The sequence below is a fragment of the Bufo gargarizans genome, chromosome 4 (assembly GCF_014858855.1).
Source record: "Bufo gargarizans isolate SCDJY-AF-19 chromosome 4, ASM1485885v1, whole genome shotgun sequence".
Lineage (NCBI taxonomy): Eukaryota > Metazoa > Chordata > Amphibia > Anura > Bufonidae > Bufo > Bufo gargarizans.
Genome location: NC_058083.1, coordinates 303,655,925 through 303,679,865, shown reverse-complemented (window position 1 = coordinate 303,679,865; position 23,941 = coordinate 303,655,925). Strand labels below are relative to the sequence as shown.

Here is a 23,941-nt window from a genome sequence, read left to right as displayed (position 1 = left end):
TGGAATGTCTGCCTACTTAGTGCACAGGATTCTTAGGGATTACATTTTTTTATACTCTGTACAGATTACTGTTTTCATGTTTATCCTATACTTTTTATGATGTTATCCTAATGAGTATAACATAGAACATAAATATCTTAAAATGTTTTTTGGGGATATTAAATTTTGCTTGCTTTTCCATTGAGACCATACAGTATAAAATTGTTTAACAATATAACATTTGCAACAGTGATAATATAGCATAAGATGCAGAACTTCTGAAGGCAATTAAAATAATTACCCCTAAAATAACAGACATTATATTTTGTTTAGAAATTCCAGCAGAAAAACTGGAAGAACACATAGGACGTAAGAATGGTGAGCCAAAAATATGCTAATTATATCTGTGTATTATATGTACGTATGTATTTAATGTAGGATATATATATATATATATATATATATATATATATATATTTTTTTTTTTATATATATATATATATATATATATATATATAAAATGTAAGTATGTATATAACCTTTCTAAACTTACTTATGCTTCTTTTAATTATCTATGATTGATATGAGTATCCGTTTTTATATATGGGTAGGTGCAGATGTTCCTAATGGCAAGTTGTGCAGCCATCACATCCTGCTCTTTTTATTCATTATTGAAGCCGTTAGGTTATCATGGGCTGGGTTCAATGAAGCTCCTCTCAAATAAACAGATCCCTTATCAGTGATTAGTGCAATGAAACAATGCTTGAGTAACTGTTATCTGTCATTCTAGTCAGGCAGTGTCTTGAGACATTTCTTTTGATGTTGCCCAAGAAGAACAGTAGAGAGTACAATGATTAGCACAGTAAAGAACAAGGGAAAAGGGGGGGGGGGGGGTCATTTATCAAAACTGGTGTAAAGGAAAACTGGCTTAGTTGCCCAAAACAACCAGTCAGACTCCACCTTTCATTTTTTTTAGAGCTCCTTTGGAAAATGAAATGTGGAATCTGATTGGTTGCTATGGTCAACTAAGCCATTTTTCCTTTACAACAGTTTGATAAATCTCCCCCACAATGCATAAGATTCCACTTTAGATTTATTATTTATTTTATTTTCAGAAACAACAGGACAAATCCCGGAAAAGGAATCTAAGAAAACAACCAAAGGTACTGAATATGTTATTGTATTATTTGGTTCAAAATAATTGTTAATAGGGGTTAGTAAACATTTTAAGTCTGTCTGAGCCAACAAAATCTATGCAAAGTTGTGTCAGTTATGTTTACTGAATAGACATACACTTTGTATATTGAAAGCATATTAAACCAATATAAACATGACATTATGTGGACTACTTAGTAATTACCTTAGGAACAGACAAAATCATATATACAGTACAGACCAAAAGTTTGGACACACCTTCTCATTCAAAGAGTTTTCTTTATTTTCATGACTATGAAAATTGTAGATTCACACTGAAGGCATCAAAACTATGAATTAACACATGTGGAATTATATACATAACAAAAAAGTGTGAAACAACTGAAAATATGTCATATTCTAGGTTCTTCAAAGTAGCCACCTTTTGCTTTGATTACTGCTTTGCACACTCTTGGCATTCTCTTGATGAGCTTCAAGAGGTAGTCACCTGAAATGGTCTTCCAACAGTCTTGAAAGAGTTCCCAGAGATGCTTAGCACTTGTTGGCCCTTTTGCCTTCACTCTGCGGTCCAGCTCACCCCAAATCATCTCGATTGGGTTCAGGTCCGGTGACTGTGGAGGCCAGGTCATCTGGCGCAGCACCCCATCACTCTCCTTCATGGTAAAATAGCCCTTACACAGCCTGGAGGTGTGTTTGGGGTCATTGTCCTGTTGAAAAATAAATGATGGCCAACTAAACGCAAACCGGATGGAATAGCATGCCGCTGCAAGATGTACTGGTTCAGTATGCCTTCAATTTTGAATAAATCCCCAACAGTGTCACCAGCAAAGCACTTCCACACCATCACACCTCCTCCTCCATGCTTCACGGTGGGAACCAGGCATGTAGAGTCCATCCGTTCACCTTTTCTGCGTCGCACAAAGACACTGTGGTTGGAACCAAAGATTTCAAATTTGGACTCATCAGACCAAAGCACAGATTTCCACTGGTCTAATGTCCATTCCTTGTGTTCTTTAGCCCAAACAAGTCTCTTCTGCTTGTTGCCTGTCCTTAGCAGTGGTTTCCTAGCAGATATTCTACCATGAAGGCCTGATTCACACAGTCTCCTCTTAACAGTTGTTCTAGAGATGTGTCTGCTGCTAGAACTTTGTGTGGCGTTGACCTGGTCTCTAATCTGAGCTGCTGTTAACCTGCAATTTCTGAGACTGGTGACTCAGATGAACTTATCCTCCCCAGCAGAGGTGACTCTTGGTCTTCTTTTCCTGGGGCGGTCCACATGTGAGCCAGTTTCTTTGTAGCGCTTGATGGTTTTTGTGACTGCACTTGGGGACATTTTCAAAGTTTTCCCAATTTTTCGGACTGACTGACCTTCATTTCTTAAAGTAATGATGGCCACTCGTTTTTCTTTACTTAGCTGCTTTTTTCTTGCCATAATACAAATTCTAACAGTCTATTCAGTAGGACTATCAGCTGTGTATCCACCTGACTTCTCCACAAAGCAAATGATGGTCCCAACCCCATTTATAAGGCAAGAAATCCCACTTATTAAACCTGACAGGGCACACCTGTGCAGTGAAAACCATTTCAGATGACTACCTCTTGAAGCTCATCAAGAGAATGCCAAGAGTGTGCAAAGCAGTAATCAAAGCAAAAGGTGGTTACTTTGAAGAACCTAGAATATGACATATTTTCAGTTGTTTCACACTTTTTTGTTATGTATATAATTCCACATGTGTTAATTCATAGTTTTGATGCCTTCAGTGTGAATCTACAATTTTCATAGTCATGAAAATAAAGAAAACTCTTTGAATGAGAAGGTGTGTCCAAACTTTTGGTCTGTACTGTAAGTCATTAAGGTAAAGGAGTTGTCCAAGATAATAACAAAAAGTCATACACACCTCGTTCTCCTCTGCCATTTCCAGCATTTTGCTCCCTATTCTGCAGTACTTAAAGCATAATTTACATATCAGTATTTTGGTCAGCGATTTTTATCAGTGATTAGGAGCCAAAACCAGGATTGGAGTTTGCACAGGAAGATCTCCACCTGTTCTGTGTTTAGAGCTGCACCTGATTTTGGATCAAAATCCCTGATCAAAATCACTGACCGAACACTAACTGTACGCAATTTCAGTCAGTTTTTACAGAAATTGTCTTGCGTTGCTCAGTTTTTTCTGCCGAGTGCAATGCGTTTTGAAGAAACTGATTGTGGTACCCAGACCCGATCCCGGACTTCTTCACTGAAGTTTGGGTTTGGGTTAGGTTTTCTGTATATTTTATTATTTTCCCTTATAACATGGTTATAAGGGAAAATAATAGCATTCTTAAAACAGAATGCTTACTAAAATTTGTCATGAGGGGTTAAAAAATAAAAATAAAAAATTAGCTCACCTCATCCACTTGTTCGCGCAGCTTCTCTCTTTCTTCTTCTTTCAGGACCTGCAAAAGGACCTTTGATGACGTAATCGCGCTCACCACGTGGTTAGGTCGGTGACGTCAGTGCAGGTCTTGCTGAATTACGATAGAAATCTTCTATCTTCATTCAGCAGGACCTGCGCTGACGTCACCACGCTCACCACGTGATGAGCACGATTACGCCATCAAAGGTCCTTTGGGAGGTCCTGAAAGAGGAAGAAAGAAGGTGATGTAGGCTGCGCGAACAAGTGGATGAGGTGAGTAATTTTTTTCTTTTTTTAACCCCTCATGCCACATTTTTATAAGCATTCTGTATTAAGTATGCTATTATTTTCCCTTATAACCATATTATAAGGGGAAATATAACAGTAAATTGACTTTAATCAATTTACTAACATCATCTCCTAACAACCATGCGTGAAAATCGCATTGTATCCACACTTGCTTTCGGATGCTTGCTATTTTCACGAATCCCCATTCATTTCTATGGGGCCTGCGTTGCGTGAAAACTGCAACCGCTTATCTGCACAGCCCCATTGAAATGAATGGGTCCGGATTCAGTATGGGTGCAATGTGTTCACGTCACGCGTTGCACCCAAGCGGAATTCTCGCCCGTGTGAAAAGGGGCCTAAGACATCTTCCTGGCTGCATGGGTGACATCCCGTGCACAACAGGTCACCATGCTGCCAAGAAATCAAATACTGGTTTGAAGACCAGAGTGTGATGGCAAAGATGACAGTGGTGAGGAGTGGTGAGTATGTTTTTTTTTTTTTTTTGTGACATTTAGTGATACTGCTCCATTTTCTTCTGATCTCAGACAACCCCTTTAAGTTTTGTCTATAAAGTTACAGTATAAATGGCTACAAATGTTTGATCATTTTGGTCCATCTCAGCCACCAGTTTCTTTAAAATCATAACACATACTGTGTATTATTAATATCCTTGTACTGTTATATTTTATTAAAAAACACCAATTATAAAGAATAATAACGAATAGGGATAAGCTGACCCGTGGATGTTCAGGTTTGCCGGGTTTGGCCGAACTTCGGGTCAAAGTTCAGGTTCGGGACCCAAACTTGACCCGAACTCGAACCCGAATCCCATTGAAGTCAATGGGACCTGAACTTTGGTACACTAAAATGACTGTAAAATCGTCATAGTAAGGGCTAGAGGGCTGTAAAAGGAAGCAAAATGGGGTAAGAGCAAAACAGTTGCCCAGCAAACAAATGTGGAGAGGCAAATTACTTAAAATAACATAGAATATAAAAAAATTAAAAAATAATAACCTTGAGCTAGGAGACAGAGGTCAAAGTGGAGTAGGAGGTTGAGGAAACGGTGGACGTGGCGGTGTAGGTGAATGCAGTGGTGGAGAAGCAGGAGGTAGCCAACACAGTTTTTTTTTTATTTTTTTTTACCTTTATTTGTTTATTTATAAATTTGGGAAGACACCAAAACATCAGGAAATAGAAAAGAGAACACAAAGAGAAAGTGCGCAGGAGTCTAACAATGGCTGGGTGCGGCCAATATACTTGTCTACTCAGCAGGAGGTACGGACAAGTCCTGTGGGATCCATACCTGGTTCTTTTTAATAAATGTGAGCTTGTCCACGTTGACTGTGGACAGGCAGCTGCGGTAGTCTGTGATTACTCCCCTGCCATGTTAAACAGACGTTCGGACAATACACTTGCTGCAGGGCAGGCCAGCACCTCCAAGGCATAAAGGGCAAGCTTAGGCAATGTGCCCAATTTGGACACCCAGAAGTTCAATGGGGCAGACCCATCAGTCAGTACGTGTAGGCATGTGCACACGTACTGTTCCACTAATGCTGCCTCCTGCTAAAACGTTCCGTATCAGCTGGTGCTGCTGGTTGTTTTGGCGTGCTGACAAAGCTTTTCCACATTTTGGCCATGCTAACCCTTACCTTCTGAGGTGTTGTGGGCGGTGCCCCAGCTGCGTTATTATTATTATTTATTATTATAGCGCTGTACATATGAGAAAAGGTATACATACATAATACAGACAATTGCACTAATCATAAACAAAACGAGTTACAAACTCATACAGAAGGAAAGAGGACCCTGCCTGTGAGGGCTTACAATCTACATGGTATATGGGAGAAGGACACAGTAGGTGCGGGTGAAGTTGGTCATGGCTTTATAGAGGCAGCAGGGTCACTGGTTGTAGGCTTGTCTGAAGAGGTGGGTTTTCAAGTTTCTTTTGAAGGATTCCACTGTAGATGTGAGTCTTATATGTTGGGGTAGCGAGTTCCAGAGTATGGGGGATGTGAGGGAGAAATCGTGATAAGAGGAGAGGAGAGAAGGAGGTCTTGTGAGGATCGGAGAGTGCGTGTGGTGATGTACCGGGAAAGAAGCTCAGAGATGTAGGGAGGGGACAGGTTATGGATGGCCTTGTATGTATTTGTTAGTACTTTAAAGTGAATTTGCTGGGCAATGGGGAGCCAGTGAAGGGATTGGCAGGAGTAAATCGAATGATTAATTAGTCGGGCAGCAGAGTTGAGGATAGATTGGAGCGGTGCGAGAGTGCTAGATGGAAGGCCACAGAGGAAAATGTTGCAGTAGTCTAGGCGGGAGATGATAAGGGCATGTAAAAGCATTTTTGCAGATTCAAAGTTAAGGAAAGCGCAGATGTGGGAGATGTTTTTGAGTTGGAGGTGGCAGGTGGTAGAAAGGGCTTGGATGTGTGGTTGGAAGGAAAGGGCAGAATCCAACGTTACTCCAAGGCAGCGGACTTGGTTGACCGGGGATAGTGTGAAGCCATTGATCGTGATAAATAGGTCTGTGGGGGGGGGTGAGCAAGATGGGGGAAAGATGATGAATTCTGTTTTATCCATGTTAAGTTTTAGAAAGTGAAAGGCAAAGAAGCATGATATAGAAGATAGACATTATGGGATTCTTGATAGTAAGGTGGTGATGTCTGGACCAGAAGAGCAGGGGTACTAGGACAGAGCCTTGCGGGACACCGGACAACAGAGATGGAATGAGTCGAGGAGGTGGTGCGGGAGTGGGAGACGCAAAATGTCCGTTCTGTGAGGTATGATGTGATCCAGGAGAGGGCCAGGTCAGTGATGCCAAGAGATGAGAGAGTTTGCAACAGAAGGGAGTGGTCAACACTGTCGAAGGCAGAGGACAGGCCAAGGAGAAGAAGGACAGAGTATTGTTTATTGGTTTTGGCTGTTAGTAGGTAGTGATGTCTCGAACATAAAATTTTCCGTTCGCGAACGGCAAACGCGAATTCCCGCAAATGTTTGCGAACGTGCGAACCGCAATAGACTTCAATAGGAAGGCGAATTTGAAAACCCACAGGTACTCTTTGTGGCCACAATAGTGATGGAAAAGTTGTTTTAAGGGGACTAACACCTGGACTGTGGCATGCCAAAGGGCGATCCATGGCAAAAATCCCATGGAAAATTGCGTAGTTGATGCAGAGTGTGGTAAGTTGCAATCACAATGCGATTTATAGAACTTGAATTAATCACATTGCGATTTCAACTTTCTCAAATCCGACAGTACATTCTAGCATGGAGTCGTTCCCATAGTGATGGGGATGCTCCATGAGCACGGAAGTCAGCAGAAGTTCTGTTGAAATCGCATTGCGATTTATAGAACTTGAATTAATCGCATTGCGATTTCAACTTAGAGCTTCTGCCGACTTCCGTGCTCATGGAGCATCCCCATCACCATGGGAACAGCTCCATGCTAGAATGTACTGTCGGATTTGAGAACGTTGTAATCGCAATGCGATTAATGCAGGTTATATTAATCGCATTGCGAATTCAACTTAGAGCTGCTGGATTCCTAATGGTTGTATTGCTAGAATATAACGAAGATTGAGAATATAGTGCTATATTCGTCAATTCTAGCAATACAACCATTAGGAACTTAGCTTGCATTCGCTAGCTTGAATTCGCAATGCGATTAATATAACCTGCATTATTCGCATTGCGATTACAACTTAGATCTGAGTTCCTAATGGTTGTATTGCTAGAATTGACAACGAATATAGCACTATATTCTCAATCTTCGTTATATTCTATCAATATAACCATTAGGAACCCAGCTCTAAGTTGTAATCGCAATGCAATTAATATAACCTGTATTAATCGCATTGCGATTACAACTTTGTGACACTGCAGCTTCAGAATTAATCTAAGATGGATGCTGTCCTTGTTTTTTGATAGGCGGTGGGAGGGTCTGGGAGGGAAAGTATGCTGATTGGCTGGAATGTGTCTGCTGACTGTGAGGTACAGTGTCAAAGTTTGCTCAATGCGATATTCGCCGGGAACTGTTCGCTGGCGAATAGTTCGGGACATCTCTATTAGTAGGTCATTGGTGACTTTGGTAAGAGCAGTCTTAGTCAAGTGGTGGGGTCGGAAGCCAGATTGTAGGCGGTCAACGAGGGAGTAGGAGGAGAGGTGAGAGGACAGTTTTAAATGGACATGTTGTTCAAGTAGCTTTGAGGCATACGGAAGAAGTGATATGAGCGATAACTGGACAAATAAGATGGGTCAAGTGAAGGCTTTTTGAGGATAGGTGTAATGGTAGCATGTTTAAAAGCAGAGGAGAAGACACCAGAGGTTAGTGATAGGTTGAAGAGATGAGTTAGGGCTGGGATAAACACTGTGGTGAGGTTAGGGATGAGGTAGGATGGGATTGGGTCAAGTGCACAGGTGGTCAGATGAGATCTGCAGAGTAGAGTGGAGAGTTTTTCTTCTGTAATGGTTGAGAAGCGATTTTTAGGAGAAGAGGACCGAGCAGTTGTGTAGAGGGTCCGTGGGCTGCGTTGGCGACTTCTTCCTCTTCCTCCTGTCGCCTTGTGCTTTCACTGAGCCCCAGCTGTTAGGTGTGAATGCCATCAGCAGAGCGTCTACCAGTGTGTGCTTGTAGTCATGCATCTTCAGATCACGCTCCAGTGATAGAATTAAGGACAGCACGTTGTCCTTGTAGCGGGGATCCAGCAGGGTAGCGACCCAGTAATCAGCACTGGTTAGAATATGGGCAACTCAGCAGTCATTGAGCAGGCACTGCAGCATGTAGTCGCTCATGTGTGCCAGGCTGCCCAGAGGCAACGACAAGCTGTGTACCTGGCCTCTGTTGGTGCATTAACCAACCCTCCGAGCCACTTGTGAATGACTGGCCTGATAACCGTGGAAATGATCCCCTTTCCTACTCGTCTTCCTCCTGTGTCACATCCTCTTCCATCATTGCCCGAGTGTTTTTTCGAAGAGACAGAAGTGGGATAGTAACGCTGAGGACTGCGTCATAGGCAATGGCCATGTTGGTGGAGTACTTGAAACATGCAACACGGCACCCACATCCCGCATGGAGGCCCACTCATTGGTAGTGAAGTGGTGCTGTTTCACAGAGCGACTCACCCAGCACACAGTCTGTGCAACATGTGCAAGGTGGAGTTCCACCTTGTGGGTACTTCGCATATGAGGCGGTGAGTGGGAAGGCCGAAGTTACGCTGCGGTGCAGACAGGCGAGCAGCAGCAGTGTGAGAATGCCGAAAGTGCACACACAGACGGCAGGCACTTTCTTCAGCTGCTCTGACATATCGGGGTAATTTTTCAGGAACCTCTGCACCACCACATTCAGCACATGTGCCAGGCAAGGGATGTGCATCAAACCGGCTAGCCCCAGAGCTCCCACGAGATTTCTCCTGTTATCGCACACCACCAGGCCAGGCTTGAGGCTCAGTGGCACCAACCACTCATCTGTCTGTTGTTCCATGCTCGTCCACAGCTCTTGCGTGGTGTGGAGCTTTTCCCCCAAACAGATGAGTTTTAAAACAGCCTGCTGTCGTTTACCCCTGGCTTTGCTGAAGTTTGTGGTGAAGGTGTTACACTGACCGGATGAGGAGGCTTTAGAGGAGGAAGCGGAGTAAGAGGCAACAGGAGGCAACGAGCAATGTCCTGAAATCCTCGTTGACGGTAGGATGTGCGCCAAACTGCTATCTGCCTCAGGCCCAGCCGCCACTGCATTTACCCAGTGTGCAGTTAGAGAAATATAATGATCCTGCCCGTGCTTACTGGTCCACGTATCGGTAGTTATGTGGAGACCTTGCCACAGATGGCGTTGCGCAGTGCACACCTGATTTTGTCCGCCACTTGGTTGTGCAGGGCAGAGATGACTCGCCTGGAAAAGTAGTGGCGGCTGGGAACCACGTACTGTGGGACAGCCACCACCATAAGGTTTTAAAAAGTCTCTGTCTCCACCAGATGAAATGACAGCATTTCAAAGGCCAGTCATTTTGAAATGCTGTCATTCAGGGCCAGGGATCGTCGGTGGGTAGGAGAGTACTTCCTCTTTCTCTCCAGTGTTTGGGGGATAGACAGCTGAACGCTTCCATGGGACACTGTGGACATGCTGGGTGACGGTGGTGGAAGTGGTGGTGTTGCTGCCACATCCTCTGTCTGCGGGGTGGCAGGCCGAGACCGCAGCAGAAGAGGAAGCAATAGGAGCCTGAGATCTTTTGTGTTTTTTCAGGTGTGTACTCCACTGCAGCTCATGCTTTGCATTTAGATGCCTGGTCATCCAGGTGGTGCTCAGGTTTAGAACATTTATTCCTCACTTCAGGCTCTAATTGCACAGCGTGCAAACCACTCCCGTCTTGTCATCAGCACATTGTCTGAAGAACTGCCATGCCAGGGAACTTGTTGGAGCTGGCTTTGATGTGCTCAGTCCCTGGGTACGGTGGGCAGTAGCAGGCATACTGGCTAGGGGATGGTCACTCTGCTTTTGTACCCTGCTCCCTCTTTTGCTGTTCGGCTGGCCCTGTGTGACCACCACCTCTTCCTCCGAACTGCACATGTTACTCGCATGACCTTGATTCCATGTGGGGTCTAGGACCTCATCATCCTCCACATCATCTTACACCCACTCTTCACCCCTTCCCTCCTTGGCGGTCTACACAGGGCAGAAAGCAGCAGCAGTTGGCACCTGTGTTTCGTCATCATCATCAGAGACGTGCTGCGGTGGTCCTCCCATGTCCACATCCTGAAACATAAGTGGTTGGGCATCAGTGCACTCAATCTATTCCACTTCTGGGGAGGGCTAGGTGGATGGCCCCTGGAAACCCCACCAACAGAGTCATCAAAAAGCATAAGAGACTGCTGCATGACTTGGGCCTCAGACTGCTTGGCTGATTTGCAAGGGGGTGAGGTGAAAGACAGATGCCCATGGGATGCAGGTGCCAACTCTGCGGTTTCAGCAGGGGACCAGGTGGGAGACAATTTGAAGGAACTAGAGGCACTGTCAGCCATCCAATCTACTACCACTTCTACTTGTTCTGCCTCACCATTCGTACACCGGTATTTGGGCCTACAAAATGACAAAATCAACATCCTGTCACCTATGTGCACCTGAGGAAGGTGTTTTATTTGGACGTGTAGCTGGCACAGATCGACCACGTCCTCTCCCTGCAACAGAAGCTCCACCAGCATTAGCAGCACCACGACCAGGGCCACATCCCTTATTTGATGCTCTCCTCATTCTTTGAGGTCACCCACCGAACTAACAGATAGATTAACTATATTAATTTTCCTGTCACGTATAAAGTGCACATGTATCGCACACAAAAAATGGGTATATGTCACCCACCAAACGAACATACGGATTAACTATATTAATTTCCCTGTCACGTATGCAGTGCAGGTGTACCTGACACCAAAAATAGGATTATGTCACCCACCGAACTAAGAGATGGATTACCTATATTAATTTCTCTGTCACGTATGCAGTGCAGGTGTACCTCACACCAAAAATGGGTATATGTCACCCACTGAACTAACTAATTTCCCTCAAATATTTAGACAGCACTCCGTGATGATGATAAATAGTGATTTATTTCATATTATTTCAGCCGGAAACAGTGGTATATCAGTTGTGTGCAACGTTTCGGGCTAACATACGCCCTTCATCAGGCACTATTGGAACCACAGCTAGTATATAGCCGGCGCCGGCCATATACTAGCTGTGGCTCCAATAGTGCCTGATGAAAGGAGTATGTTAGCCCGAAACGTTGCACGCAACTCATATACCACTGTTTCCGGCTGAAATAATATGAAATAAATCACTATTTATCATCATCACGGAGTGCTGTCTAAATATTTGTGTGATATCTACAGTTCTTGAGGTGGAGCTATAGAACACAACCCGGACGTGCACCCACCCCTGCCATTGTTTGAAAAGAGTGCTGTGGCCTATTCATTTGAAGCTATATTAATTTCCCTGTCACGTATAAAGTGCGTGTGTATCTCACACCAAAAATGGGTATATGTCACCCATCTAACTAACAGATGGATTGTATTTTTGTGTCAGGGGTACAAAAATGATGCATTGCACTCACAAAAATCACTATAGGTCACACACAGAATTAACAGCCAGATTAAATATTATATTTCTGTATCAGGGGTACAAAGATGGTGCATTGCACCCAAAAAAAATCATTATAGGTCACCCACAAAACAAATAGCCAGATTCCTAACACTCTCCCTCACTTCAGCTGCCTGCTTCCTGTCCCTGCACTACTCAGAGCTGATGGGCGGTGCTACATGTGATCCCGCTTGTATGGAGGCTGGGTCACATGATGCACTGGCCAATCACAACCATGTCATTACTAGGCATGGCTGTGGTGGCTTCTTAGTGCCCACAGCTTAAAAGCTTGTTGATTGGCTGCCCTGCAGCCTTTCAAAAGCTTTTTTAAATGGCCGAACACCGAACTCGAACCCAAACTTTTACGGCAAAGTTCGGTACGGACCCGAACTTTACAGTTCGGGTTCGCTCAACACTGATAAAAAACAAAAGCAACCTAAAAAAGGTAACAGTGAATATAGTAACTACCGGTAGCCTATTTTGAAAAAAATATATATCTTACCATTTTACCATTTTATGTTTCTTTTATATCTATACCGATTTTGGAGTTTCATTTGTATCATCAGGTAGATTTGTTCTACATTACCTATATACATACAAAATGTTCTGAATGAGTTGGGTTATCTAATTGTCAACCAATACACAATGGGGTTTAGTAGTAGTCTCCAAAATCAGAATTAGGAGATTGCAAATTAAATAGCCTTGGGAGAAATGAACAAGTGCAAATTACAGCCTGGGTGCGTCAGTACCACCAAGTGCAAAGGAAGTGGAAATGTAAACCCAGCATTATATTATGTTTTATGTCTGGAAAAATATGGATAGACAGACACAAAATAGTCACAAAAGAGTCTTAACTTAATTTTCTGTGACTTAGATTCTGTTTCAACAGTGGGTGTAGAACCACTGTATCAATCAAAAGGTTTGACTTTGGGCTAAACCTAAGAGTGCTATATTGGCAGTCCCCTGGTATTCACCATTTAGAGCCACTAGGCTCCTGGAGAAGTCCTGGTGTGGTTGGAAGATGATCCACAGGAGTCAGAGACACTAGTAGTGTAAGGCCCTAAGGGATCAGGAAAAATATAGTCAATAACAGAACCGTGGTTAAGGCTGGAAGAGTTTATGCAAATATGTGAAACAGGTCTGAGGTCAGGGCAGGCAGTAAACGTTAAAAATGGTAAACAGGTTAGGTCAAGCAGAGGAGCTTCAGAGTCAGGAATCAGAGGTTATTAATCAGCATATGGGCAGACAACACACCTTTGCAGAGAACTTCGAAAGTAGACATTTATTGCCAGCTGGTGAAAATTAGGACATGTGCGTGTGGCCTGAGAAATTGTGTGTGCAAAGCCTATGACAAGCAGGAGGATAGCAGCAGGAGACAGTCCGGTCTGCTGGGTAATGAGAGTGGGACAGCAGCGGCTTGCAGCTTATATTTGGTTTGCGACTTACATTTCACCATGGCATCTGAGGGGTTAAATGTCTGTGATCGGCATTATTGCTTATCGCATACATTAGCCCCAAGTGTCTGCTGTTTAAAACTTGTGGCTATGGTACCTGATGCGCTTGTGAATGGGCACCATTTTTAAAGACTGGATTTTAGCCATACACCGTACAGGTATAAAAAGAGGTCTGGAAAGGGTTAAAAAAAATCTAAAAATCACCCTCACGAGACCTCTTCAGCCACTCACTGGCCTCAATGGTCATATGTGCAAGCAGGGCACAAAAGTAGTGAGCTGCTGTTGAGCCATTAGCAGTGATTTGCTATCCTTGGACATATGACTGCTGGGTGCATTGACTGGCTGACCAAGGTTAGTGTTTTTTGGTTTTTTTTAACCCTTGCTGCTTGCCATTTTTTTTTAATTATGCCCAGTAACCCCTTTAATCATTAATTAAATTCTCAAAAAAGCTTACCAATATAAGACCAAAATATACACAATGCCACAACAACAAGAAAATCATGCAAGTGGAAGCTAGTATGTCAAGTCCTGCTTGAGCTCAAAACAAACAGGCAGTAGCTATGTTGACGGTTGGTCGGTGCCATTAAAAGGGTTTTCCATGTGTTTTTTTTTACTTATGACTAGTGTTGAGCGATCTTACAATTTGCAAGTTCAGCGTTTGGGTTTGTGTTATCTAAGAATTCTGTAATGGATTCCGTTACCACGGCCATAACGGAATTCTATGATGGCATGCACCACGGAAGCCTATCAGAGGAATTCGGTATTGCACTCTGTCATAATAGAAGTCTATGCTGGCACAGCAGATATGGCTGCATTAATGGAGTGAAGGACAAGTAAGTACTGTGTAAAATATCCTTTTTCACAGTTTAATGCCAAGTACTAATCAGATGAAATGCCAGGAGAACCCCTTTAAGTTTTGCGGATTTTACTTATTTATCTATTTTTTTTCTGGTTGTAGAAATTGGACAACTAAGGCTACTTTCACATTAGCGTTTTTTGCGGATCCGTAATGGATCTGCAAAAACGCTTCCATTACCATAATACAACTGCATGCATGCATCATGAACAAAACCAGTTTTATTATGTCTTTTATAGACAAGACGGATCTGTCATGAACTCCATTGAAAGTCAATGGGGGACGGATCCATTTTCTATTGTGTCAGAGAAAACAGATCCGTCCCCCATTGACTTATATTGTGTGCCAGGATGGATCTGTCTTTCTCCGCACCACATGGCAGACAGAAAAACGCTGCAGGCAGCGTTTTAGTGTCTGCCTCCAAAGCAGAATAGTGACTGAACGGAGGCAAACTGATGCAGATCCTTTTCCATTCAGAATGCATTAGGGCAAAACTGATCCGTTTTGGACTGCTTGTGAGATCCCATGACGGCTCTCACAAACGGAAAGCCAAAACGCTAGTGTCAAAGTAGCCTAATACAGTTTTAATGAGTTCTTAGTTTGCACTGCATTTACCTTTTAGAAAATTATGCAAGATACAGTTTTTCTTTGCTTTTTCTTAATATTGAAGACAATGGAGTACTCATACAGGTTGACGTCTACTACTAGAGGTAGATAGGTGTCAAACATGCTGACAACATGACAATGGTCCAAGCTGTCACATGCAAGGCCTGCATACAGAATATCTTCCTTTACTTAAAGGGGTTATCCCAGATTACTGAGCGTGTCCTTTCTCAGGGAGGGTATGTCATTTCTGCTGTATCTACTGGCAGTTGAATGATGGAACTGAGCATGTGCTTCCATCTCAGTGAGCAGGGCAGAGAAATTAGGCAAACAGCAAACAGAAGGGGATGCTATGCATAGATTTAATTGAATTACTCAGTAACAATAATACATTTTAATTACATTCAATTTAATATATAAAGCTGAGTGTATGTATGTGTGAATGTCCGCTAAAGGAATCCGCACCGTCTCATTTACAATCACAAAATTTGGCACACAGGTACATCAGGTTTCCGGGAAGGTTTTACACCGGGTCTCAGCTCTCTAGGACGTACCGTTCCTGAGATATTCCCAAAAATGCAAATATGGCACATCACAAGACCTACATTAGCCAATAGAAGTCTGCAGGTCTTTCTTCTCATATCCCAACTGCCATACACACGATCACATGTCCCTTATCAGCCAATAGAAGCTAGCAGTTCCTTAGTCTCCACATACACACAGTTTTACACCAGGTTTCCATAACAACCCAGCCATTTTTCTTCACTGCTTGAGGTCACGTGGACTGTGGAGGTCACTAATAAAGGGGAGGCCGCTGTGGAGGTCACTGTTAAAGGGGGGGCGCTGTGAAGGTCACTGCTGAGAGAGAAGGGGACTGTGGAGGCCACTATTAAAGGGGCAGTCGGGTACTTTGAGGTCACTGTTAAGGCAGCTGGATACTGTGAGGTCACTGTTAAGAGAGTGGGGTACAATGGAGGTCATTGTTAAGGGAGCAGGGTCCTGTGGCAGTCACTGTAGAGGACTCTGTTAAGGGGGCCAGGAATTGTGGAGGTCACAGTTAAGGACACTATAACCTATGGTCAGTGTTAAGGGGCTTGTGCTGTAGAGGTGACTGACAAGGGGCCGAGCCCCTGTGGAGGTTACTGTCAAGGGGGTGGGGTGCTGTGGAACTCACTGTTAAAGGGGCAGGCTGCTGTGAAGGTCAAAGTTAAGGTAGTGGGCTGCTGTGAAGGTCCCATTTTAAGAAAGCAGGGCACTGTGGGGGGTTCAGTGTTAAGGGGTGGGGGGCAGGGGAGGTCACTGTTAATGGGGCGGGGTATTGTAGATGTCCCTTTTTTATGAGCTACTGTTGATATCCTTTAACAACGCACACAAACATTTAATGAAGTAGATGAAATATATCAGTGCGAAGCCGGATCCTTCTGCTAGTCTAATATATAAAGCTGAGTTTATGTATATGTCCGCTAAAGGAATCCACTAAAGGTGTATGGGAAGAATTTAGACTGGGTGTCAGCTCTCGAGCACATACCGTTCCTGAGATATTCCTAAAAAATGCATTAGCCAATAGAAGCATGGCCACATGACCCTTATCAGCCAATAGAACCTTGCAGGCCCTTAGCTTCCACATACACACAGTTTTACACCAGGTTTCCATAACCCAGCCATTTTTATTCACTGCTGTAGGTCAGCTTTAAAGGGGCAGGGCACTGTGGATGACACTGTTAAGGGAGCGGAGTGCTATGGAGGTCACAGTTAAGGGGGCAGGTAGGGTAGCCAGTCAGGCCATCCTTAAAATACTGACTTAAAACCCCCACCCCCACTAAGTCACGCCCCCTACCCGGTTAGGCCATGCCCCCTCCACTCTGCAGCTGACGGGGATTGAAAAAATGAAGGTAAAAATAAACTTCTGCCAGCTGCAGGGGTGGGAAGGAGGGTGACTTCTCCCTGCAGCTCACGCTCAGACAACACAGTGCTGCTGTCTGAGAGTGAGCTGTTCAGAAGGATATCCTTATGTCCATCCAGGCCCTGAAAGCCGGACTGTACGGCCTAAAACCGTATCTCTGGCCACCCTAGGGGCAGGCTGCTGTGGAAGTCACAGTTAAGGGGAGGGTTGCTGTGGAGGTCACTGTTAAGGGGGTGAGATGCTGTGAAGGTCACTGTTAAAGGAGCATACTGCTGTGGAAGTCTTTGTTAAGGGGGCAGGGAATGGTAGAGGTCACAGTTAAGGGGACGGTCCGCTATGGAGGTCAGTGTTAAGGGGCAGGGTGATGTGGAGATCACATTTTAAGGTAGAGGAGCTCTGTGGAGGTCCCTGTTAAGGGGGTGGGTTATAATGGAAATAATTGTTAACGAGACGAGGTACTGTGGAAGTCACTAACAGAGGGGCGGCTACTGTGAAGGTCACTGTTAAAGGGGATGGCACTGTGGATGTTACTGTTAAGGGGCAGGCTGCTGTGGAGGTCTCTATTAAAGGGGCGGGGTACTGTAGATGTCACTGTTATAGTGGATACTGTCAATATGTTTTAGTGACACACACAAACATTAAATGAAATAAATTAAATATACCCGTGTGAAGCCGGGTCCTTCTGCTAGTATAATATAAATGTAACTTGATGCGAAAGAGCACAATTGGACAGTAACAATGTTTTTGGCTCTCCACAAAGTCTTAGTTTGTTGCATACTGAGATGAGCTAACTTTTGGAGATTCAGTTTGGTTCTGGTTAGCCAAAATTCTGAACAAGTTCAATTAGGAACCACAATATTTTGTACCCAAACCAAAGTGTATGAATAACTTTGCAAAGAATATATATATGTGGAAAAATATCCTTAATGTAAACTGTGTTCCTTAGAAACAACAGCAGATGAGACTGGAAAGAAACTGGAACAATCAAAAACAGGTAAGTCTGCTCATTAAACTTCTTTAATGTAGTCTATCATGGATTCCAATACTTAGATATTAAAACATATCATTATAGTAGCATGGCACACTGTATATACTTTTGGAACTAAAGGATAGCTAATAATTTTAAAGAGTAATTTATAACAGCAGATTAAAGGGGTGAGGATATGCTATATTACTAGGATATGCCAACAACTAAGGCTACTTTCACATTAGTGTTTTCAATTTGCTACAGTTTTGTCCCCATTCATTGTCAATGGGGACAAAACTGAACTGAACGAAACAGAATACATTAAAATGCATCCCATTCCGTTTGGTTGCGGTCCCTCGCAGACAGAATAATGCTGCAAGCCGCGTTTTTCTGTCTGCGATGTGGTGTGGCGCAAGATGGATCCGTTCTGACACACAATGTAAGTCAATGGGGATGGATCCATTTTCTCTGACACAATAGAAAACTGATCCGTCCCCCATTGACTTTCAATGGTGTTCATGACGGATCCATCATGGCTATAGAAGACATAATACAACCGGATCCGTTCATGACGGATGCATGCGGTTGTGTTATGGTAACGGAAGCGTTTTTGCAGATCCATGACAGATCCGCAAAAAATGCTAATGTGAACGTAGCCTTATGGTCTTTCTGATCAGCCCTGCACTGATCCTGAGAATGAAGGGGCTATTGCTCTGATTTAGGTCTGTGTCCTATTCGATGTTTTCCCTGCACAGCGACAAATCCCAGCTATATTCAATGTTGAGTGTTTGCGTGCTACAGTTCCCTGTGCAGGAAAAGACATTGAAGGGAAGCAGCCCTATGCCAGTGCCAGTCTCAGGTTGGTTGGATCATTAAAGCGGAAACATAAAATGAAATAGATGAAATATACCCGTGTGAAGCCGGGTCCTTCTGCTAATATATATATATATATATATATATATATATATATATATATATATAACAGTATATATTTTATATTCAGTTAGAAAAAAACTAGAAACCTCTATCATATTACATATCTTTAGTTTTATCAGAAAGAAAGACTTTTCTCAAAAGCACCCACAATTTCAGATTAGCAGAAAAATCTGTCTAACTATAAACAAGCCCTTATACTGTACATTGAAAAAAAGAGTAACACAGTATGCAGCTGACTCATAAGCTCCCTCTAGTGGCTGAAGAATATTTAGCTTTAGATTTATGTAGAATATTTGAACTTTGCACCTAGAAAAAAGGGCCTTAGTCACTATTAAATAATAAATGTACGTTGCTCAATATTTTTTTAAGGATAAACAAACTCGGTAAAGAAAAAAAAGAAAAAGAAAAATTATGTAAATGTTTCTTGGGCAGAATTACCTATTAATATTTTATAATCACTGTGCATACCTGTGACAATCCAATTATAAAACCATTTGTCACGCAACATACTTTATTTTAACTGTTTTATTCCTATATTCATTTCTTTTACCTTTTAGTAGTTACTGTTGTTATTAATTAGAAATAAACTGTCTGACAGTTTTGCCTTTATTTATATGATTTTATTTACTTTTGCTTTTCTAGTCAAAGTTAAAGCAGGAAAACGTATGTTTGTAGACATCTCTTTGTAAAGTAATGTTATGCGCTTGCTTGTTTAGGTGTTTTTAGTTATGTGCTAAATGTTATGCGCTTGCTTGTTTAGGTGTTTTTAGTTATGTGCTAAATGTTATGCGCTTGCTTGTTTAGGTGTTTTTAGTTGCTATATACTAGAAATGGAAAGCATTGAAATACACATGATGCATTTGACCTAAATCAGTTACCCGCTGAAGCTACCGGCTTACACTGAACACTATCGCGCAATAAATAGCAAGATACTGCATCAGAATAGATCAAGCAAAGATAATTAGCTGATGTGTTCACATTTTTCCATATTTCAGCTACTGTATGTGACAAGCTTTGCACATGATCTCTTATCACAGCCTGAAGGGGCTATGACATCTGTTGTGAAGCGTTAGCGCATAACATAGCAATGTGCTGTTTCATATGTTTTTCACATCTGTCTTAAGTTCTAGTCTTTGCTACAGCAATATTAGGCTAAATATGAACATGGAAATAAATGGTTAAAGGGAGTCTGTCACCACAATTTGACATTATAGACTGCTTACAGAGTGCTGTAGCATAACTATACATGAGTCAAATGGTACCTTTGTTGTGTTGGTCTAAAGCTCAACATAGGCAAAATCGCTGTTTTATTCATATGTAAATGAGGGCTCGCGAGTGCCCCGGAGATATGTTCGGGCTAAAAAAAAGTAAAAAAAAAACAAAACTGGTTTTAGTGTTAGTGTACTTTCACACTTGCGGCAGGACGGATCCGACAGGCTGTTCAACCTGTCGGATCCGTCCTTCCGCTATTTCACGTTCCACCGGACCACTGCTCCGTCCCTATTGACTATAATGGGGATGGGGGCGGAGCTCCGTCAGTTTGCGGTGAGAGCCCGCCGGACTAAAAAGTCGGACATGCAGTACTTTTAGTCCGGCAGCCTTTTACCGTGCACTGCCGTTCTGCGCCAAAGCTCCGCCCCCGTCACCATTATAGTCAATGGGGACGGAGCGGTGGTCCTGCGAAATAGCGGAAGGACGGATCCGACAGGGTGAACAGCCTGTCGGATCCGTCCTGCCGCAAGTGTGAAAGTAGCCTTATATTTATATTTGTCCTCAGTTTATAATCCATTCCTGGCTTTGGGCTCAATAATTGCATTAAAAAAATATCATTCATAAGCATTCTAAGTCCCTGTACACACATCAGAATTTTGCAATGCCCACCATGTACTTCGCAATAACCTGTGGAAGAACTCCACCAAGAAATGACATGCTGTTTAACCCGCACGCAGTGAAAACATTGAAAACAATGGGAGACAGACTGCGTGGCTGCTGAAGACTATTTGGTGCAGAATCTGCATGCAGAAAACCCTGAGTGAAACTTAAAAGTAATGATGTCCTATACTTTGGCCAGTCTCAGATGAGTGAGTTGAACTCTCCGGACTCGTAGCATGAGTATAACACAACTCCTCTCCTCAACTTTCAGCACTGCCGGGGTCGCATAGCATTCTATTGATTTATGATGTTATGTAACCCTTACAGTTCTGGAATGTGCTGTCAGTCTTATCAATTGCATTCTAGAACTGTAAGGGTTACATATGACCATGAATCAATATAATGCTATGTGACCCAGTCAGTGCTGGGAGGTCAGGATGGGAACTGTGTAAGGCCTCATGCACACGGCCATTGGGCAGCTGTTCCGTACATTGAGGGCCGCAAGTGCAACATCCGTGCAGCGGGCCGGACCCATTCAACTTTAATGGGTCCGTGGTCTGTTCACACCGCAAAAAAATATGACATGTCATATTTATTTGCGGTGCGGAACGTAAAGAAACACCACGGAAGCACTCCATAGTGCTTCCGGTGTTCCGTTCCGTGACTCCATTCCACATCTCCGGAATTGCAGAACCATTTAAGTGAATGGGTCCGCATCCGTGATGCGTGGTGGACACGGCCGGCAGCCGTGGTTTGCCGAACCGCCATTTGCGGGCCGCACAACGGCCATGTGCATGAGGCCTCATACTCGTGCTGCGAGTCCACAGTAGGCAACTCGCTCATCTAAAAGCAGCCTTTGGGGCAGATTTATTGATATTGTGTAAGTGCAGACTTAGATTAGACAGTCTAAAAATGCAACAGATTTATCTTAGTGGTTGATGTTGGATGATAAATCTGTGGCAATATCTGTAGCCTTGAGAACCTCTTTAATGTTACCAATCAGTGCTCTGTTAAAGTGAATCTGTCACCAGTTTTATGGTGTCCTAACTAAAGTTAACATAACCAAGTGGCAGATCCCCTTAGCAAAATGCTGGGTCACTTTCTTTAATTGACTCAAGTCATTTTGTTAAAATCTTGTATTGAACAGTCCAGTGCATAGAGATGAGTCCTGATATTCATGAGCTTGTTGCTTTCTCTGCCCCTTGCTGCTATTTCAGTTGTAAGAAAAGTATCAATCAGGGACTATCAGGACTTGTTGGCATGCACTGGAACTATTAGAACCAAGCAGTATAAAAATGGTAACAGAGTCCCTTTAAAAGGGTACTCTGGTTATATCAAGTTATCCACCATTCACCGATAGGGAATAACTATTATATTAATGGGGGTCAACTGCTGGGATGCCCACTGATCACAAGAACCATATACCCTGCGGGCCATATACCCTGCGAGGACCTCCACATGAATGGAACTGCTTCATTCAGCTCTATGGGACTGTCAGAGATAGCCTAGTACTAATGCTCAACTATTTCCAGCAGTCCCATAAAGATGACTGGAGCGCAAGAATCCCTTAAAAGTATTTACATAAAATATAATAGGTGATGACACATAATCTACAACGAATGAGGGATGAAAAATGAATTTATATCTGAAATCTAAAGCACATTTTACATAGCTTGCTGCATCAATATCCTTTTGTATGTCGTCTTTTTTCTACACTGTATTTATATTGAGGGTTACTTAGTAAACTGTATTATTAAAGAGCATCTGTCAGCAGATTTGTACCTATGAAACTGGCTGACTTATTGCATGTGCGCTTGGTAGCTGAAGGCATCTATTTTTGTCCCATGTTTATATGTGCCTGCACTGCTATGAAAAATTAGGTTTTAATATATTTAAATGAGCCTCTGGGAGCAACAGGGGTGTTCCCTTTACTTTTAGAGGCTGTGATATCTCTGGAACTGCTACGCCCTCTGCACTTTTTTTGACAGGACCCGACTTTATGATGTTTACACTGCCTGGCCTTGTCAATTAAAGTGGAGAGGGCATGGTAGTTGCAGAGAAAGCAGAACCTCTAGGAGTTTGGACCCAATCACACACCCGTATTTTTACATCGGATCCACATTTTTTCGGATTTGCTGCCGACCTATTCATTTGAATGGGTCTCAAAAAATGCAGATAGCACTCCATGGGCAACCGAATGTCCATTCTGCAGTCCCACAAAAAAGATTGAACATGTCTTATTCTTGTCTATTTTGCGTTACAATGAATCTGCAAAAAAACGGATGCAACACGGACTTCATCTGCTGTGCGCCGCTGTTCTCCTGCTTATAGCCTCGGTTCTGGGCGCCATGTTCAGTGGTGATCTGCTGCTTGCGCTTCCCATTCACTTCTGCAGTCCTGGGTTCTGTTCTTGCAGGTACTGTTTGTTCTAAGATCTGCTCCACAGTTTACTTTCAGTCCTGGCCATAGCATGCTTGCTGCTTCTTCCCTGCAGCACTTCCTTAAGGGCCGACGTGCGTCACTTCCTGTGCTTTATGGGTTTAGCCCATGTGACAATTCTGACCAATCCTAGCCCTCCTGCACATATATAAGTGGCTCAGCCCCCTTCCTAGATGCCTCAGTGTCAAGGCCCTTGTGTCCTGCAAAGGTTGCTGATTTCTCTGCTTGTGTTCTTGTGTACCTGACCCGTGCTTGTGTTTTGGACTCCTCTACCTGTTTGATCCCTGCCTGCTTGCCTTGATTCTCCTGTTGCCGACCCGGACTGCCTGACCTGTACCTATGCCGTCTGGACTGACCTATTGTTTGTTTGACTTCGCCTCTGCCTCATCCTTTGGTCCTGCACTATTGCTCCTGGTTGTGACTCTGCCTGATGACTACATCTATACCTCTAGTACCTTGCTCTTGTACCTCCTGGTCTGCCTGGACCAGGTGTCTAGTGTCCCAATCTTTCTCAAGAGGTAGCGACCTGGTGTTCCTCTCGGGAAAGCCCATCCCCACTATCAGGAATACTGTGAAGAATGAGGGGTTTACTTAATAAATGCCCTTAGAGGAGGTAGGACATGTGGCGCAGTGGGTTCACAGCCGCTGGTTCGTTACAGCGCATTTTACGGACCGCAAAACTCATGTGAATGCACCCTAAGGGAAACCCTCCCATTGTTCTTGGAAGCTAATTTGCATATATTAAAACAATGCAGGCGCATATGAACATGAGACCAACACAGATCATTAGGAGAAATGAAATGGCCGCTGTCCTTTTAGTAGACACAAAACCTGTCCTAATCACACAGGAGGACAAATTACTTCACAACATTGAGCTAATGAGTGGCCTCATCCTCGTCTCTACTCTGCTTGTCAGGGATTATGATCCTGAATACAGCTGATAAGAACTTTAGCTGAATATCTGTAGGAATA

General features: G+C 43.3%; 1 protein-coding gene across 1 annotated transcript in view; it reads left to right on the top strand.

Moving 5' to 3' along the window:
* Nucleotides 1-23,941, top strand: part of LOC122935391 (titin homolog) — an 848,771-nt gene that overhangs the window by 649,263 nt on the left and 175,567 nt on the right. Inside the window, exons 73-76 of the mRNA XM_044291163.1 lie at nucleotides 313-357; nucleotides 1,095-1,142; nucleotides 17,702-17,749; nucleotides 19,301-19,321. Coding sequence (XP_044147098.1) covers nucleotides 313-357; nucleotides 1,095-1,142; nucleotides 17,702-17,749; nucleotides 19,301-19,321 — 162 coding nt within the window. The remainder of the gene's footprint in view (nucleotides 1-312; nucleotides 358-1,094; nucleotides 1,143-17,701; nucleotides 17,750-19,300; nucleotides 19,322-23,941) is intronic.